Raw genomic sequence first — 19,687 nt, forward strand, 5'->3', positions numbered from 1 at the left:
AATTCAGGAGATTTTAAACTCACTGTTATTTGAATACATTTATGTAAAAGAACAATAGAAACAACGAATACTTTCAAAGTTTATATCAACCACGAACATTTTTAATTTGGAAAGTTTGGGTATGCCACGTATAGACTAGTTAGAACCATGTTAAAATTCAAAACATTGTACATTTTATGAAATATATCAAATTAGAAATTGGTTTAAAATTATTACTTAATTATGTATTACTCATGTATTTTATGTACAATATAAATTTTTTTATATAAAATGCATTATAAAACTATTTTTACTTATTCATACTTAATTATTTTCTTTACAAATAAATTTAATAAACAATTTTAAATACAAAAATTATTATTGTTATTATGTTTTACAAATTATTTTCTTGTTAGAGATTTTTATAAAAACATTATTTTTATGAATATAGTTCACAAAAAAAAAAAATATGTGTTACAATACAAATTTACAGGTTATTATTGTTATTAAAACAATTTACAAAAATTTAAGTTAAAAAAAAAACTTAATATATACCATTTGAGAACTGTCCTACCTATTGGTGTGTAATGAGCAGGGTTCGGGACTTATAGCACTTAAAATCATCAAAAAAAGCGCTAAAAATGAGTATCGTATTCAAAAATATGCTATTTTTATGTGTAAAATTCTGGGTTTTGTATTTTATTTAATATTAAAATACATGACAAGGGGAGTACACTGATTTGGATAAATATTATATAAATAAAATTTATATAGCTAAAAAGTTAAATTTATTTAAATTTGTTTGCTTCTTTTAAATCAAGAAAAATAACTTTGAAATTTGAACCAGCTTAAATAGCCAATTTTTTCAGTTGAAAGTAGTGACGTACGGTCGCCGAGTTGTGTTTAACGCACTTGGGGTACAAGTTTCCAACTCGCGTATGACAATGAGTTTTTTGCATGTTTTCTTAATTCTTTTTAAATTAGAATAATTTTTCATCTGCTTTGATTTTTATCTCATTTAGATTCAATAACTTCAATATTGATCAAGGATCCCATCACTGTAGTCGCCCCTTGCGAGAAGATATTACTTATTCATATTAAACATATTTTTACTATATTTTAGGTTTTAGCTTTGATGCAAAGCTGAGAAGGTATATTTTTATGACTATCATTTATTTTCTCTGCTCTAACTTGACCTACATTTTTCAAGGATACGTCAAATGATTACAATTAATTGAAGATATTACCCTCTGTTCGCTCTCGTTATCATGCGATTAAGCGATAGCAATAATAATGATGGTCGCCGACCAATATAAGATACAGTTACGTTCGATCTACGTACGCGCGCGGACAAATCGCTAGCTTACAATTAAATTAGAATAAAAAGATACAGTCCACTATTTTTAATATTTGTATTTATAAATTATTTATTTATTTATTATACGTATTGAACCAGTTCGCAACACCCTCAAAAATTGAAAAAAATTCTAATTTATCAATTAAACAGTTACTTCTCCATACAGACAATTAAAATCATTAATTTCTATTGTTTTCAAAGTATTTACTGACGAATCAATTTTGATATGATAATTTGATATGACAGGTTTCAACTACAAAATTAAATCATTTTACTTTGTAATTTAATAATTTGTTTACTCTATTTGTGTGTGCTACTACTATACTATAATAGTAGGGTAAAATAGAGAGTTCTAGAACCCCCCCGCCTCACCCCTTCACCTACCCACCTACCGTGGGTGGGCGTGGTCGGGGGAGGAGGGANCTGTGCCTAGACCCCTTGTGCTGGGTTTTTTTTTTTTAATATGACTCAACATAAAAAAAAAAATCAAATCAATTCAAGTGAAATTGAGTTACAGTTTGTGGTTAAAATTATGTTCGCTCAGTCACCTCTATACCATGAAGTAATTCCATACCCACTCTATGTACTAAAATACTTTTAACTCAATAAGTATTTGCCCTAACATTATTATCGACACATAAAAAAACTTTGTAATAAATTAGAAAAAAAGATTATTTAAAAATATTATAATAAGAAATTATTCTTTTTTTAAATTTATATTTGTATTAATAATTTGCCTTTTTTAATAAATTTGGCTATTGTTATTTACATGGTTTGACTAAAAATAGTTTTTATTTTTTAATGTATAATTTAATATTTACTTAAAATGCTCTTTTTAAATTTAAAAATAAAAAAGTATAATTAAGTTATGTGGATAGTTTATTATATATATATATACTATTGAACCAAAGAATTGTCATTAGTTATTCAATATTGAACACCTAGTTTCAAAATGGAGGTATGTATCTAAAGTGCTTTGTTGATATATAAAACATTTTTTTATTATATTATAGAATTGGCAATTAAGATCTCTTATGTTAATAATATCTAGTTTGATATTTAACGAAGGTAAATTTTATATTACATTATTTATGACTATTAATTTTATAACTATATATTTTAATTCGTGTAATTTTTAAAACTCTCTTAGTTGCCCAAAAGGATCGATTAAGAATAAAATACTCATTTTCTTGAAAATATTTTACTTTTAATTTTCATAAAGGAAAAAGTTGATTAATTCAAAAACTATAATAGTATTAGTTTTTTTTCATAGCTTTTAAATAATATGCAGTTATATTATTATGTTTAATCTCTTACATATTAAAAATTGGAATTTTAATTTTTTTCACAATTTTTAGATTGATGATATTTTTGGAGTAAAATCCATGCCAAATCATCCAGAAGTAGTTGCACGACCACATCATATTTTACTTAAATTTTCAGGGTTTATTCTTTATGATACATTTAGATTAATTTTTTTTTTATGACCTTCCCATTTGTATGGCTATTTCAATTTTAAAAATGTTAAAAATAGCCAGAACGTTAAAAAATACACACATTATTCAATATTAACTTAATCGAATTATAATTTCAGACTTAATCTTATTATAACTTAAAGTTTGCATAAAAAAAAAAAATATATGAGAAATTCTAAATTTTAATGACTTTTTAAATAAGGTACTTTTTTTGTGAAAATTGGCGTTTTTTAATTCAATTAAAACCATTAAGAAGTTATTATTTTATATTGCATTATATCTGTTGGGGGACCTAATTTCAAAAAAAAATGTTTTAGTTTTCTATTTATATTTGCTTAATACACCATACAAATTATTACATGCGATTTAATTGTGTAAAACTATTCTCAGTAATAATATAATATTTATAATAATTACATTGAATTGTAATATATTACATATACAATAATATATAAAACGTTCAATGTGCGGCCCGAACATCAACCTATCGTCGATGAGCAGGCCCAGATAGCTCATGGTCCGCTTCAGCGGGACATCAGTCCCCAGTACGGTGAGCCTAGGAGGAACGTACTTGTACTTTCGCGTGAACAAAACCGCTTCGGTTTTGTCCAGCGCTAGGCACAAGCCGGTCCCCTCCTGCTGGATCCAGTCAGTGACGGCGCAGAGCGCACCGTTTGCCCGGAAACCAGCCTCCTCCGCCGAAGTGCCTTCCGCCACCACGAGCGTGTCGTCCGCATAGCAGATGACACATGTACCCCGTGGCAGCGGAACGCGGAATACCGCGTTGAACGCGATGTTCCATAGCAAGGGCCCTAGTACCGAACCTTGCGGGACGCCTCCCGTCACGGTTTTGGTTCTGGGCCCTGCGGCACTCGCATACTCGATGACCCGGTCGTTGAAATACGACCGGATCATTTGGCGGAGGTACGGAGGCACCCGGAACGCTTCCAACGCTCCGAGGATGTGTGACCATCTCACGGAGTTGAAAGCGTTCCGGATGTCCAGGCTCACCGCAACGCAGAAGCCCGGTCCGTTNTGCAACACAGAAGCCCGGTCCGTTCTCGGCCCTGACGGCCAACTGCTGCAACAGGGAGGCCGCGTCGTCCGTCGACCTCCCTTTCCTGAACCCGAACTGGCCGTCCGCCAGCCCACCGACCGTCTCCAGGTGGTGCTCTATGCGGGTGGCCAACAGCCGCTCGAGGATCTTCCCCACGTCGTCCAGCATGCAAAGAGGCCGGTACGACGAGGGGACTCCCTCGGGCTTGTCGCCTTTCCGCAAGAGCACCAACCTCGCCCTCTTCCACCGGGGCGGGATATCACCCTTTTGGAGACACACGTTTAAAACGGTGTCCAGCCACTGCGGTGCGAGGTCGTGGACGAGACCCCCACCCGGTTCGGTATACTGTCCGGACCGGGCGCGGTGTTCCTCCCCCGAACTCTCGCTACCGCAGCGGATATCTCCTCTAGGATGAAATCCTCGACGGTCGCGTCGTCTCCGGCGGACGGCCAGTCTCCCAGGGGTGGGAGAGGCGGATGCGTCGGGAACAGCGCGTGGACCGTCTGTTCCAACGTCTCCGCCTCCAGTTGCCCCGAAGTCGGTGGGCCGCGCAGCTTGCGCATCACGACCCTATAGGGTTTCCCCCAAGGGTCGTGATCCACCGACTTCACGAGGTCGGCCCAGCAACGAGCTTTGCTACGCCTGATGGCGAGCTTCAGCCGTTTCCGGGCCTCCCTCAGCAACTCCCTGGGATCCGGATTATCCGGATCGGGTTCTGCCTGCCCACGCCTGTTGGACCGCGTCAGGGCTCTCCTCGCCCTGACGCAGTCGCTTCTCAGGGCAGACACCTCCTCGTTCCACCAGTGAACGGGAGGTCCTCGGGTAGGTGGCGGACGCTTTCTGGGGAGTGCAAAGTCGCAAGCGACTTCGACTCTCCTGTCCAGCTCTTCCGCCACCTCGCCCGCGGAGACCAGTCGATCGGGCGGAGTGGGCGCCGTCCATCGGGCGATCAATAGACCGGCCGCGAATAGATTGGCGTCCGACTCCGGGCCGACTTTCCAGCCGACGCGAGCGCCGCGAGGCTGCAGGTCCGGCCTTGTCCGAGGACGCCTGCCGTCGGTGCACTCGAACGTGATGTACCAGTGGTCGCTCATGTTCTCCACGTGGGAGAGAACGGACCAACCGGCAATACGTCCGAGGACCGACGGCGACGCCAGCGTGACGTCCACCACCGAGCTCGAGGTGTTACCCACGAACGTCGGGGTGGTTCCCCTGTTGGCCGTCGACAGCCCTAAGGCNGGTCGAGGTGTTACTCACGAACGTCGGGGTGGTTCCCCTGTTGGCCGTCGACAGCCCTAAGGCCGCCATGACGTCCAACAGTTCGTCGCCACGCCGGTCCGCCGAAGCGGATCCCCATACCGGGGACTTAGCGTTAAAGTCCCCGGCGACGAGTTCGTCCCTGCCACCCCGCAGACCCGAGGAACGTCTGNACCAAACCTGCCAACCGACAAACGGTTCCGAGATTACTCACACGTCGATGCGCATCTCGTATACCGCCTGCCGGACCAGATCCTGCGCCGCCCTACAATGGTTGAGGTTCGTTTGAAGGAACCTCATCCACTGGTGGGCGGCGCACAGGACGCCTTAGGGGTCCCTTGGACCGCCGACACCTCTCCCCGGGGCTTTTCAACAGCCCCTCCCTTGGTCCCCTTAACTTGGGGACCGGGGCAGTCCTTGGACAGGTGCCCCACCCTTCGGCACCTGAAGCAGGCACTCTTGCGGTCCGGACCTTTGCAGGCGGCCGCAATGTGCCCTCGCTCCAGGCACCTGTAGCACTGAGGACCCTTGTCTTCGAGGATCCTCAGCCTACAGGAGCTCCACCCCACCCTCACTCGCGTGAGGGCCGCTAGGCGTGGAGCCAGCCGAATGGGCAGGTCACACCTGGCGTACCGCCCCTTGCCGACTCCGTTGGTGCGGACCATAACCGCACCAACTTCGGCCTGGCCCCCGTCTGGGGCCTGGAGGGCGGAGACCAGGGCGGACTTAAAGTCCCCCGGCTCCATCCATTCCTCTACGTCCAGGAGCATGACGCTGCAGGTCTTAGTCGGCCTGCTGACCCGAACGTCATGCTCCTGAAGGGCCTCCTTAAGCTTGGCGGCCAGGAGGTCTGCGTGCGAGGCCACGCCCTTGACCTCCAGCAGCACCGCCCCTGCTTGGGTCCTCCTGGTGCCGGTAACTTGGACCCCCAAGGCCTGGAGGTCAACAGCCGCCATGGCCGTTTTCATAACGGCCGCGTACTGCTGCCCCGCCTTCAGGGGCCCAATTACCACCGCCTCCGTGCGGGGTACCTTCGCCTTCATCTGGGCAGCCGAAGGCTTCCTCGACCCCGCTTTCGGGGAAGGTTGCTTCGGCTTCAGGGCGGCCGGTCTTACGTCCCGGGACCCCGGGTCGGTCGGCTTCTTTACCTTGGCCTTCCGACGGACGACTTCGGTCCACAGCGGCACTACGGAAGTGGTNGCCTTTTTTTTTTTTTTTTTTTTTTTTTTCCTTCAGCCGATTTCATGCAGACCGCCCCGGGACTGCCGTTAAGCATTGCTTCGAGGCGGCCTACGTCGCTTTCTAACGCTTCTGCCACCGCGCTGTGCTTCGGCCCGAACTTAATCCGGGGCCGGATCACAGCGCGGTGCTGCCTCTCCCGTTAGCCGGACCCCACTGGTGGGTCCGTTGCCCGGGCTGCACCACGCGGAGGTGGGGGCAGGACTTCGCGATGGGTTGGGTCCATCCTTGATGGGCACTCTTTAGCGATATGCCCACCTTTTCTGCACCTGTGACAGTTCCCTGACCTGTCCGGGCCCTTACAGCTGTGGGCAATGTGCCNTTGTTTTTGCGGACCTTAAGGACTGTTCACACGTATTTCTCAGGGAGGGAGGTGTCCGAGCAGCACTTCAACCGCCATATCAAGGTCCCTTCGAAGTAATTGCCCGAAATGACAAAACGTTCACAATAAAAGTTCGAAATCAATCAGTTACGGTGACGATTGATAGAGTAAAACCTGCCTACCTCATGGTGAACGAAAGCACAACCGTTAGCCAGGCACATGCTCCACCAGCAACTGCCCCGGATACGACCAAACAGAAACAACCGCCTAATACCGATCCATCAACACAGCCAGTACGAACAACTCGCTCAGGCCGCCGAGTCAGATTCCCGGACATTTTTGACCCTAGCTAACTCCACTCCGTAGGGGGGATGTGTGGCGGTCGAATATTCTAGAATGTCCGGCCGCCGCCGCCTCTAGAAGATTCGTCGCTCTACATAAGCGTGTGGCGGTCGAATGTCTAGAGAGTTCCGACGCCGCCTCTAGAAGATTCCTCTGACTATTTAAGGGCAAGATCGTCGCTCCAGTCAGTCAGTCGATCAGTCAATCGATTACGCATTCTGTCTTACACGCGCTTCGTTTCTCGCTGTTATTTATTAGTTCGTTGTAATACAGTTCGTCTCTCGCTGTTATTTGTTATTTGTTAGTTCGTTGTAATATAGTATAGTTGTTATTAAATCGTAAAAGTGTTTATTACTTCTATATATTACACCTCGCTACATTGGTGACCTCGACGATAACAAGTATGAACGCCGAAGAACTACGCAATCAATTGGAGGAGTTACGCCAAGAAAACGCTCGCCTTGCAGCACTACAGGCACAGCAATATCCAACAGCTTCAGTGAATCGCGTTGCCGTCAAGTTGCCACCCTTCTGGTCCGAAAGACCGAGCTTATGGTTCTCACAGGTTGACTCGCAGTTTGCAATCTCGGGAATAACAAGTGAGGAAACAAAATTTAATTATGTTGTGGCTCAGCTTGATACGCGTTACGCCGCCGAAGTAGAGGATATTATTACTAACCCACCGCCTACTGAACGCTACAAACATCTACGCGCAAAACTCGTTGAACGGTTGTCTATCTCAGAAGAACAACGTGTGCGGCAACTCATCAATGAAGAAGAACTAGGTGACCGTAAGCCATCACAGTTCTTACGACATCTCCGTTCCCTTGCCGGCACTACTACATTACAAGACAATATTTTACGTCAACTTTGGCTCCGCCGTCTACCATCACATGCACAAGCTATTTTAACCGCACAATCAGAGCTTCCTCTGGATAAGGTAGCCGAGCTGGCTGACAAAATTGTTGAAGTGCAGCCAGCCCCCTCGCAATTCGTCCATGCTGTTGCCACGACGAACAATAAAAAGGAACTCGATGTTTTAGCCGCCATTGAAGCACTCGCAAAACAGGTAAGCGAATTATGTGCTAAACGCCCGCAACGTTCCCGCTCTAGGTCACGTAACCGTTCAAACGTGGAACTGACTAACGGCAAAGGATGGTGTTGGTATCATAGCACTTATGGAGAAAAGGCTGCCAAATGTAAGGCTCCCTGCAAGTATCAGGAAAACTCCAACGACAGTCAGTAGCGGCGGCAACAGACTGTCCGAACCCGAGCAGCCGCCTGTTTGTTACAGATCAAATAACAAAACGCCAATTTTTAGTCGACTCCGGTTCCGACTTATCTTGTTACCCTCAACGGCTACTACGGGAACGACGCCATGCCACCGATTACGACCTCAGCGCGGCCAACAACAGTACCATAAAAACTTACGGGACGGTCCATCTCAATTTGAATTTAGGACTTCGACGCAGTTTCCCGTGGAGTTTTATTGTCGCCGACGTGAGTACTCCTATCATTGGTTCCGACTTCATGGCATACTACCACTTGCTGCCGGATTGCCGTACCAAACGTCTTATTGATGGTGTCACAGGCTTGGCTGTGAATGGTAAGGTTTCCTCTGTAAATCAATGCAGCATAAAATCAGTTGCCAACACTTCCCCTTGGGCTGCACTTCTCGCAGAATTTCCGGACATCACACGTCCCACCGGATTGCCCAGGACAATAAAACATCAAACAGTGCACCACATTCTTACGACACCTGGTCAGCCAATAGCCTGCCGCCCACGCCGCTTAGCTCCAGGTAGACTAAAAATCGCCAAACAGGAATTCGCGGAAATGGTCAAGGCAGGTACCGCTAGACCTTCAAGCAGTCCGTGGTCTTCACCATTACATTTAGCACCGAAAGGGGAGAACAGCTGGCGTCCTTGCGGTGATTACCGCGCGCTGAACGCCCGAACTATACCAGACTCCTATCCAGTCAGACACATACATGATTTCTCGCACAACCTGGCTAATTGCACGCTATTTTCCACAATCGATCTGGTAAAGGCTTACCATCAAATACCTGTTAATCCGGACGATATATGCAAAACAGCCATTACCACTCCATTCGGACTTTACGAATTTCCTTTTATGACATTCGGATTGCGAAATGCTGGACAAACTTTTCAACGCTTCATAGACGAAGTTACCAATGGGTTGGACTTCTGTTATGCATATATTGATGACATTTTGGTATTCTCTAAATCGGAAGAGGACCACAAACAGCATTTACGCACTCTTTTCGGGAGACTTTCTGACTACGGTGTTGTCGTTAACCCGCAAAAATGTGTATTAGGTTCGGCTGAGGTGAAATTTCTAGGTTACCTAGTATCTTCTGAAGGCACCCGCCCGCCACCGGAACGCGTCGAAGCCCTACGACAGTATCCATTGCCAAAATCTATGCAAGGATTACGCCGGTTTTTGGGAATGGTAAATTTTTATCGCCGGTTTATTCCCAAAGCTGCCGACCTGCAAGCACCACTTCACGGTATTCTCAAAGGCCCGAAGACAAAAGGTTCCCAACCGATAGAATGGACTCCCGAGTTAGAAAAAGCGTTCACCACATGCAAAGAAAGTCTTGCGACCGCTACTCTTTTAGCACATCCTCATCCAGCCGCACGACTTGGACTATTCACAGACGCATCTAGCCAATCTATCGGCGCATGTCTGCAGCAGCGAGTCAATAACATCTGGCAACCCATAGCATTTTTTTCAAAGAAAATGTCGGTGAAACAAAGTGCGTGGCCTGCGTATTATCGTGAGTTGCTTGCCATCTATGAATCGGTGAAGTATTTCAGGCACATTGTCGAAGCACAACCATGTACCATTTTCACCGATCATAAGCCACTCGTATATGCTTTCACCCAACGGAGAGAAAAGATACCTCCTACGCAACTCAACCAGTTGACATTCATATCCGAATTCACCACCGACATTCAACACATTAAAGGTGATGAAAATATCGTCGCGGATACAATGTCACGCATTGAAGTTGTGTCTCTCCCGCTGGACTACCGAGCTCTTGCTGCATCTCAAGACACGGATGATGAACTCAAACATTTTACTGACAACAATTCATCTCTTCATTTGGAGAAGGTACTAGTGCCAGGATCTTCAGCCTATATTTATTGCGACACGTCAACGGGACGCCCACGACCATTTTTGCCACAACGATTCCGGCGTCACGCATTTGATCAGTTACACAACCTTAGTCACCCCGGTGCACGCGCAACAGCTCACTTAGTTTCAGAACGATTTGTGTGGCCAGCAATGAAAAAGGATTGCCGTTCCTGGGCACGTGCCTGCGTCCACTGTCAGCGATCGAAAATAAGCCGACACGTCTCAGCCCCACTGGGAAACTTTGAAACACCTTCACGCCGATTCAAACATGTTCATGTCGATATCATCGGTCCATTGCCGCCATCACAGTCCTTCAGGTACTGTCTGACGGTAATTGATCGTTTCACCCGTTGACCGGAGGTATATCCACTCGAACGTATAACAGCAGACGATGTCACTAAGGGTTTCCTCAATTGCTGGATTTCACGCTTCGGAGTACCTCAATACGTTACGACTGACCGTGGTACTCAGTTTGTTTCAGCTACTTTAAAAACTTTAGCAAAACGTTTTGGTTTTACGCTTCGCCCCACTACCAGTTGGCATCCTGCTGCAAACGGATTCGTCGAACGAATGCACCGACAACTAAAGGCAGCCATCATGGCCCACGCAAAAGACTCGTGGACTGAGTCACTGCCTATCGTGCTTCTCGGAATACGTTCTGCGTTTAAGGAAGACTTAAAAGCCACGTCNGACCCGCAAATCACCGACATTCGTACATAAGGCAGGTAAAACCACATCATGTGTATTTGTGGCGTATCCAGCTCATATATTGTACAACTACTTTTGATGAACCGTACTTTTGTTATTCGTTCTTAAAATTTAACGATTGTTCAAAAGTTATGTGTGTAGCCGGTAAAGTTACACATAGCTCGAGTTGGCATTACCCCTCTCAATGTAATGACAACAATCGTGTCCGGCACTACCGGCACCTTGCGAGCACTACGTCGGTGTACGCGATTGAAGTCGTACCGCATCTCTTGAGTCTGATGACTCGTGGCCAGTGAGCTGGCGTGTTTTTAATTTGTTTCATTGTTTTTTGGTTGGTATTGGCCTGTTTAGGTGACAACCAACACTTTATATTACCAGTTACGTGCTATTACTCGAGTGCTCAACGGAAATAGAGCAGCGGAGGTTGACATTCTATACGCAAAAGGAACTATTACTTTGGGAAGCGTTTTGGCAGTCGATTCAACGTTAATTGCACTATGGATAGCTGATGGCTGGGTGATGTTTCGTTTTGTTTGTTTTTTTCTACTATTATTATTCTAATGTTAATATATTGATATATTGAATATTTATTAGTTTATATATATATATGTATAATAAAGTTANCTAGTTTATATATATATATATGTATAATAAAGTTACTGTTTGGAATTGATATTATACGATTGTCAAGTAAAACCCCCCGATACGTCATTTATGTTAAGATAATTAACTTAACGTTAAAAGTATAAAGTAGTGAAATAATTTACTCTGGGAATTGTAAAGTTTCATTTCAATATATTTTTACAACTATTTTGATTAATTTTTATTGATATTTATTTGGTACCTTAACAGTGATTTCACGTGTCTGTAATATTATAATTTTTATGGAAAAAAAACTGATTTACTTAAATTTCTTTATTTTTTATTTTTATTCACTTTTACACTATAGAATTTATATTTTTGAAGTTCAAATTATTATTTTTCATAGATATTGTACTTACCTGGTATTCATAATTTAAAAAGTACTTACGTTCAAGGCCTTTAGTAGTTAAGTGTTATTATTTCATAAATATTTTAAATTTTAAGTGTAACAACCCATAACTTTACCAAAAAAAATAATAAATGATTTAAAAAATACTGTGATTTATGTAATATTTCATAGTTTTTGTAATAATTGTTAGACAAAATAATCTACTTCATCACAAGAATTAATAAAACTTTAAAATGAACACACAATTCTTTTAGTAACAACTTTTTACATAATGACTTTAGTCTTTGGATAAACACTAAATAATACTTAAAACATAACTACACATAACATAATATTGTATTTAACAACAAATATATAGTTAAATTGTTGTCCAGTCTTTGGTTAAATGGGAACGTGGCATAGTTAGAACAAGTATAGATGATATGTGACAGTGATTAAAATCACTATCATAAGGAACGTTCTGATTCAAGTGTCTATATAGTGTTTGATTTTAAAAAATTGGTCGATAAAAGCACCATTAACTCTTATTTCCTTTAATATTCCTGATTAGTAGTTCTTTGATTTATAAGTATAATGTATCAATAAATATTTATTATAGTAATTTAATTTTGAATTAAATTGATATTCAATAATTTAATATTGTAATTTTTACGAATAAATTATAAAAAACTATGAAGTAGTTATTACTCTTATGGCAAATGTGTATATGAAGAGCTTGATGCAATATTTAAAAAAAACATTTTTCACCTATGAATTAATCTACTGGTTATAAAGAATTTTCATCATTGACGAAAATATATTTTCTTATACTCATATTTTGTGGTGATTTCAAATCTGCAATTAAATTTTTTCTATCTCCTCTTTTTTGAGATTATTACTTTTTTAGATTCGATGCAAAGTTGAGAAGGTATTGGTTTTACTATGATAAGTTTTAGCTTCGATGCGAAGCTGAGAAGGTATTAATTTTACTATGATTTGTTTTTTTTGTGTGTCTGTATACGCCCAATCTCAGCTCTCACTGAACCGATTTTGATGAAAAATATGTCAAAAGATCACAAATCGTATCTAGTTGAAGAGATTACCCTCAAAAATTGAAAAAATTCCCTCGTTCCCCGTAAACGGGGGAAATGCCCCACAAAACTACAAATTTAATAATCGCTAATTTTCGGCATTTTTTCAATTTTTTTTACATAAAATTGCCATAACTTTTTTAAAAATAACCGAATGATTATATTTTTTTTTTATAGATACCTTAGGTATTTACCTATAATTTTATATATTTTTGTAAACATTTTACCCTTTACCAGCCCTTAGGAAGGGTTTCAAAATGGTAACTTTTTTACAAATAATTAACTTTTTCATATTAACTTTTGAAATTGTTCCAGAAATATTGACACTTTTATATGTATCTTAAATTAAAACTTATGTAATATACTTTAATTTGAAAAAAAAAAATTTGACCTCTGGACTTGTCTTCATGGTGAAAATGACTACAGTATGCAAAAATATGCTATTTTTGTGAAAAAATTCTTGATATTATATTTTACATTTTTTAACATTATGTTGCTATAACTTTTTAAAAAATGCATGAATCAACTTTATTCTTTAATGATAAATACTTTATATATACTTCTTTCATTCGACATACTTTTTTTTAAAATCGGACCATTTCCCTTTATACAGGGGGGNGCATACTTTTTTTTTAAATCAGACCATTTCCCTTTATACAGGGGAGGTGCAAACCTTTTAAAATGCGTATAGAAAGTTTAACTTTTTCAACTTAACTTTTGAAAATGTTCCGGAAAGACTGACACTTTTATATATATTTTAAATTAAACCTTATGTAATATACTTTAATTTGAAAAAAAAAAATTTGACCTCTGTATTTGTCTTCATGGTAAAAATGACTACCGTATTCAAAAATATGCTATTTTTGTGTTAAAATTCTGGGTTTTGTATTTTATATTATTTTAAAATACCTGACAAGGGGAGTACAGATTTTCATAAAAATTATATAAATAAAAAATTAATATAATATAGAAAGTTAAACTTATTTAAATTTGTTTGCTTCTTTTAAGTCGAGAAAAATAACTTTGAAATTGAACTAGCTTAAATAGCCAATTTTTTCAAGCGATGGTAGCAATGTACGGTTGACGAGTTGGTAAAATATGGGTTGCACACGCTAGGGGTACGAGGTTCCAACCAGCGAATAGCAATGAATTTTTTGCATTTTTTCTTAATTCTTTTTAAGTTAGTATAAATTTTCAAATGCTTTGATTTTTATCTCAAGAAGAATTTTCTTATTCGTATTAAAATTATTTTACTATATTTTAAGTTTTAGCTTCGATGCAAAGCTGAGAAGATATTTTTTTGTGACTATCATTTATTTTCTCTGCTCTAACTTGACCTACTTTTTTCAACAATACGTCAAATTACTACAATTCGTATCTAGTTGAAGATATNTTACGTCAAATGACTACAAGTCGTATCTAGTTGAAGATAATACCCTCAAAAATTGAAAAAAAAATTATAATTTATCAATTAAACAGTTAGTTATTACATATTCTCCATAAAGACAATTAAAATCATTAATTTCTAATGTTTCCAAAATATTTATTAACGAATGAAGTTTGATATGATAGGTTTCAACTACAAAATTAAATCATTTTACNTATGATAGGTTTCAACTACCAAATTAAATCATTTTCTTTGTAATTTAATATTTTTTTTACTCTATTTGTGTGTGCTACTACTAGACTATAATATTCCAAATTTTTTTGTAACATGTTGCTATATAAATCATTTCTAAAAAAAATGATTGTTTTTTCTCCTGAATTAACAATTGATTTTTACAAATATAATCAAATTTTATAATAAACTCAATTGAGTAAATCTTTTTAACAACTTTGTTTTGATTGNTTTTTAACAACTTTGTTTTCATTGGTTCATTTAGTTAAAGTAAATCATTAAAATTAATTAAGTTCTGAATATTTCAATTGCAGAATCATTTCAAACACCAACAAAAGTTCCTAGGAAATTATTACTATTACTTCTATTTNGACTTTCTCTATCACTTCTAATTTCTTATATTATTACTAACTATACATAAAATAATAATTAAAAGAAAAAAAATTTTTTTTTTAAATTTTTACTGATTTGATTTTTAATATGTTAAAAATAATCAGTCCAAATTTTCAATTTTAACCTATTTTTTGGGTACTTTAAAGTTGATGAAAAATTTTTGATAAAAATGTATGAAAGTTTATAGTAAAAAAAATTGAATATATTACCATAAATTTTAGCTCAATTACAAGTTTAAAATTGACATCTAGGCCAGTAAACAAATTCCAAACCAAATTTTGTTTTTTTAAAAGTTGAATTAAAATATGTATAATGACATACTAATAGTCCTCATTGATTGGAATTGAGCTTTTTTTTTTTACAGCCTCGCAAAAGTTCAGAAATATGAGCTGTTTTAATTTTCTCAAAAAATATTTAACTTACAAAAAAAAATTTCGTACAAAAGTTGTTTAAAAGACAATTATAAACAAAAAAATTATCTTATATTTTTTTCATTTAAACAAATATTTTTCGAGTTACAATATATTTAATATGAGTACTAATATTTATATTCCATTTTCTTCATTTTACGATTACTTTTTATCATGTTATACTTACATTAGACACAATGTTATAAATGCATATGTGTGTATGGGTGAGTTTATTTATTGTATCATAGAAGTGTAGTGTATATTAATATACAAGCGATAGAGTAGGTAATTGATTTGACGCTATATTGTTTAAACCCAACTAAACGCTAAATTGTACATTCCCAAACAACAATCATATTATGTCAATTGCTACCAGAATTTTCTTTTTCTTTGCCTTAATCCTAACTACTTGGGATCGGCCACCCTTATCCTAAGCTTCCACTTGACACGATCTCCCACATCTTCTACGCTCACATCAGCTGTCCTCATATCGCATTCAATAACATCTCTCAATCTCTATTTTGGTCTTCCTCTACCTCTTCTTGCTTCAAAATTCATTTTTATAATTGTTCTTACAGCTTCCCATTCTTCTCTACTCATAACATGACTATCATAAAATGACAACTTTTTCACAAAAATTAACTTTTTCAATTTGACTTTTTAAAATGTTCCGGAAAACCTGACACTTTTATATATATCTTAAATAAAATCTTAATCAAGATGTAAATTAGGAAATAGGAGATAATGTAGCTTTTAGAAATATCCACCAATTTTTTAAAATTAAACACTATCTAAAGATTTACATCGAAGCGTTTTTTTTATAGTGATTTTAATCATTGTCATATATCATTATACTTGATCCAACTATGCCACGTCACCATTGTGCCGCGACCCCCCTGTGCTGGGTTTTTTTTAATTACCCTACGGTACTTCTTATTGAGACGATCATAAATCTTAATCAATTCAATTAAATAACACTAGTTTACAAATAAAAAAAAATTTTTCTGACCTATGACTTATGATAGTCATTTTTTATGTAAAATCGTCCACTGAGTCCGAAAATGAAGTCCAAAATACAAAAAGTAAAACAGTTTTTGAGTTATTGCGAAATTAGCGATTTTCGTGTACCGCGAAAAAACGTTTTCATTATATTCTAAATATCTTTAATTGCATTCAACCGATTTTCATTTTTTTTACATAAAATTAAACAATATTAAATTACCTATAATTTTTAGCTTAAACAATTTTTTATTTGACTTTTTTGTCGTTTGCTATCTACGAATTTACCACTGAATTTTTATCATTTTTTTCAAAATGTCAGAAAAAATTCAGAGTTTTACGTAAAATACACCAATAAAAAATAAATTTATCAACAATAATTTTAATAGACGTTATACTCTAATACATAACAAAGAAAATGATATATTATTTGTAACATTGATAAAAAAATGAAGAAGTTATGCACGATTGAAAAATAAAACAAATTTCCTAATATCAGAGTTTTTTAATTCGATGCTTTTATTTTGTAAAATATAGACAAATTACTCACAATATTACTTTTCAAAACAAAATTTCGATTTTTTAAATAACTTAAGGTTATTTCCTTCAAAATGAAATATAGAATTACGAACAAAAAAACTTCGCCTTGGCCTCACTGCTCATCACTAATTGGTAGCACTGTACCTTTTGTCATTTGAAATAAAACGGATAAATTTATTTTGGTCATAGAAGCGTTCTATATTCTATTAATATATTCATTTTTTCTATGATATTTAAATAATTCATATAACTATTTTACGTTTATTCTTAATAAAGATAAAAATGAGTTCGAATAAACGTCAATATAAGTGTAAGAATAACCCCAATAAATTTTGTTATGCGTGAGGCGAATATATTTTTGTTACACCGCCGAATTTTACTAGTACATTGCAATCTGCGTATCGTTTTTACTTTAATATATCTTTAATATTATTTATTGCTATCAATAAACAAACGCCATTCTGTTGGACCATAGGCTCACCAAATTCTTTAAACAAACCGTAAATCTTGTTATAGTAACAAATATTGTTTTTTTTATATAATATTGAGCATAATATTTGTGACGACTTCTGTAAAATATAACTTTTACTTGTGATTTTAATAAATTTCGTTCTTGCAATCTTGACACCAATAACTCTGATTTTTCCTTTGAGAGTTTCAAATTTCTTATTTAATTAAATTCTGTCAGTTTGGATAAAAATCATCGGAATTTTTTCAAGTTTAAAACTAATGTCAGTCTTACAGTCGGCATGATTACTTGATTCGGGCTATTCACTATATTCTTATATAGTCAAAAAAATAGGCTGTCGCCAAATTGTTGGTACATCAAATGATAAGTATCGTCTAAAGCGAACGAAAATTTTTAAGATTTTAGTTATTTTATACATAAATAATATAAAAAATTTCAAAAATATATTTTTTTTTTTACTTTGCACAGTCATCCACATTGTTAATCCAGTTTTGCACGTGTTACAAAAGACATTTGGCGTCCACGATTCACTTAAGTTCTCTGGAGAAATATTAAAGTAAAAACGATACGCAGATTGCAATGTACTAGTAAAATTCGGCGGTGTAACAAAAATATATTCGCCTCACGCATAACAAAATTTATTGGGGTTATTCTTACACTTATATGAATTATTTAAATATCATAGAAAAAATGAATATATTAATAGAATATAGAACGCTTCTATGACCAAAATAAATTTATCCGTTTTATTTCAAATGACAAAAGGTACAGTGCTACCAATTAGTGATGAGCAGTGAGGCCAAGGCGAAGTTTTTTTGTTCGTAATTCTATATTTCATTTTGAAGGAAATAACCTTAAGTTATTTAAAAAATCGAAATTTTGTTTTGAAAAGTAATATTGTGAGTAATTTGTCTATATTTTACAAAATAAAAGCATCGAATTAAAAAACTCTGATATTAGGAAATTTGTTTTATTTTTCAATCGCGCATAACTTCTTCATTTTTTTATCAATGTTACAAATAATATATCATTTTCTTTGTTATGTATTAGAGTATAACGTCTATTAAAATTATTGTTGATAAATTTATTTTTTATTGGTGTATTTTACGTAAAACTCTGAATTTTTTCTGACATTTTGAAAAAAATGATAAAAATTCAGTGGTAAATTCGTAGATAGCAAACGACAAAAAAGTCAAATAAAAAATTGTTTAAGCTAAAAATTATAGGTAATTTAATATTGTTTAATTTTATGTAAAAAAAATGAAAATCGGTTGAATGCAATTAAAGATATTTAGAATATAATGAAAACGTTTTTTCGCGGTACACGAAAAACGCTAATTTCGCAATAACTCAAAAACTGTTCTACTTTTTGTATTTTGGACTTCATTTTCGGACTCAGTGGACGATTTTACATAAAAATTGACTATCATAAGTCATAGGACAATTTTGTTGTAAACTAGTGTAATTATCATAATTATTAATTTACGATTTTACTAATTTATATATGTATATATATACTAATACAACATGAATGGGATTTACACTTCCAGTGAAGTGATCCATAATTGGTCTATAGTTAGTAGAATGTTTGTTTCTAAAACCGAATTGATAATCTGGTATAAGTCTTTTTCTTCTATTAAAGGTTTGAGGCGCTTTAAAAGAAGCTTCTATAAGAGTTTAGCCGTTGTAGCGTTACGCTACTGCTTTATCATTGGTTGACAGTTGCAAGAAAGTCCGCTGGACAGCGCTGTTCGACAACCCTTATTCAAAAAATGTAAATTAAAGTATTTATCTATTATTTTTTTTATTATTTTTTATTATATTTATTGTAATGATTATTTTATATACCAGTCTTAGCGAGAACTCGAAAATAGGAAATTAGAATATTCTTTTGTTTTTAGAAGGTTTTAAAAATAAATAATATGTGGGCAATTGTTCTACACTACCCCGGTGGTGACGGGTAGCATAAAGTACACTGTCACTACTCATATTAATTATTCATTTCTCTCTGTAGATTCTGAAAGTATTACATTAGTATTTCTTTACTTTTAACTAGTGATCGCAATATTAATTGCCAACTAGTCTCCTTTCATTCAGCCTTCCATCGAGTAAGTGTTCTTTATTTATTCCTTTTACTTAATTCTTATTACATATATATACTTTTCAACGGTGTTTGTAACTATTCGTTACCAACCGTGATCAAAATTATATATATTTCTTTTCTTAAAAGGCTAGTCATAATCTTCAACGGTGATTATAACCATCGTGTTATCAACCGTGATCAAGATTGCTAGTTTTT

The 19,687-nt window shown here is 36.9% G+C and overlaps 3 protein-coding genes across 4 annotated transcripts in view; 1 reads left to right on the plus strand and 2 right to left on the minus strand.

The window, feature by feature from the left end:
• LOC126894519 (V-type proton ATPase catalytic subunit A) overlaps positions 1–19,687 on the minus strand; it is a 256,069-nt gene that overhangs the window by 171,144 nt on the left and 65,238 nt on the right. The gene's annotated exons all lie outside the window — the stretch shown is intronic.
• Positions 1–19,687, minus strand: part of LOC126894524 (uncharacterized) — a 63,152-nt gene that overhangs the window by 41,020 nt on the left and 2,445 nt on the right. The gene's annotated exons all lie outside the window — the stretch shown is intronic.
• Positions 2,248–19,687, plus strand: part of LOC126894514 (uncharacterized) — a 25,708-nt gene continuing 8,268 nt past the window's right edge. The window contains exons 1-2 of the mRNA XM_050665574.1: positions 2,248–2,294; positions 2,350–2,404. Of these exons, the coding sequence (XP_050521531.1) occupies positions 2,289–2,294; positions 2,350–2,404 (61 nt within the window). The 5' untranslated portion in view covers positions 2,248–2,288. The remainder of the gene's footprint in view (positions 2,295–2,349; positions 2,405–19,687) is intronic.

Source organism: Daktulosphaira vitifoliae, unplaced genomic scaffold, assembly GCF_025091365.1.
Source record: "Daktulosphaira vitifoliae isolate Bord-2020 unplaced genomic scaffold, ASM2509136v1 Scaffold_1, whole genome shotgun sequence".
Taxonomy (NCBI): domain Eukaryota; kingdom Metazoa; phylum Arthropoda; class Insecta; order Hemiptera; family Phylloxeridae; genus Daktulosphaira; species Daktulosphaira vitifoliae.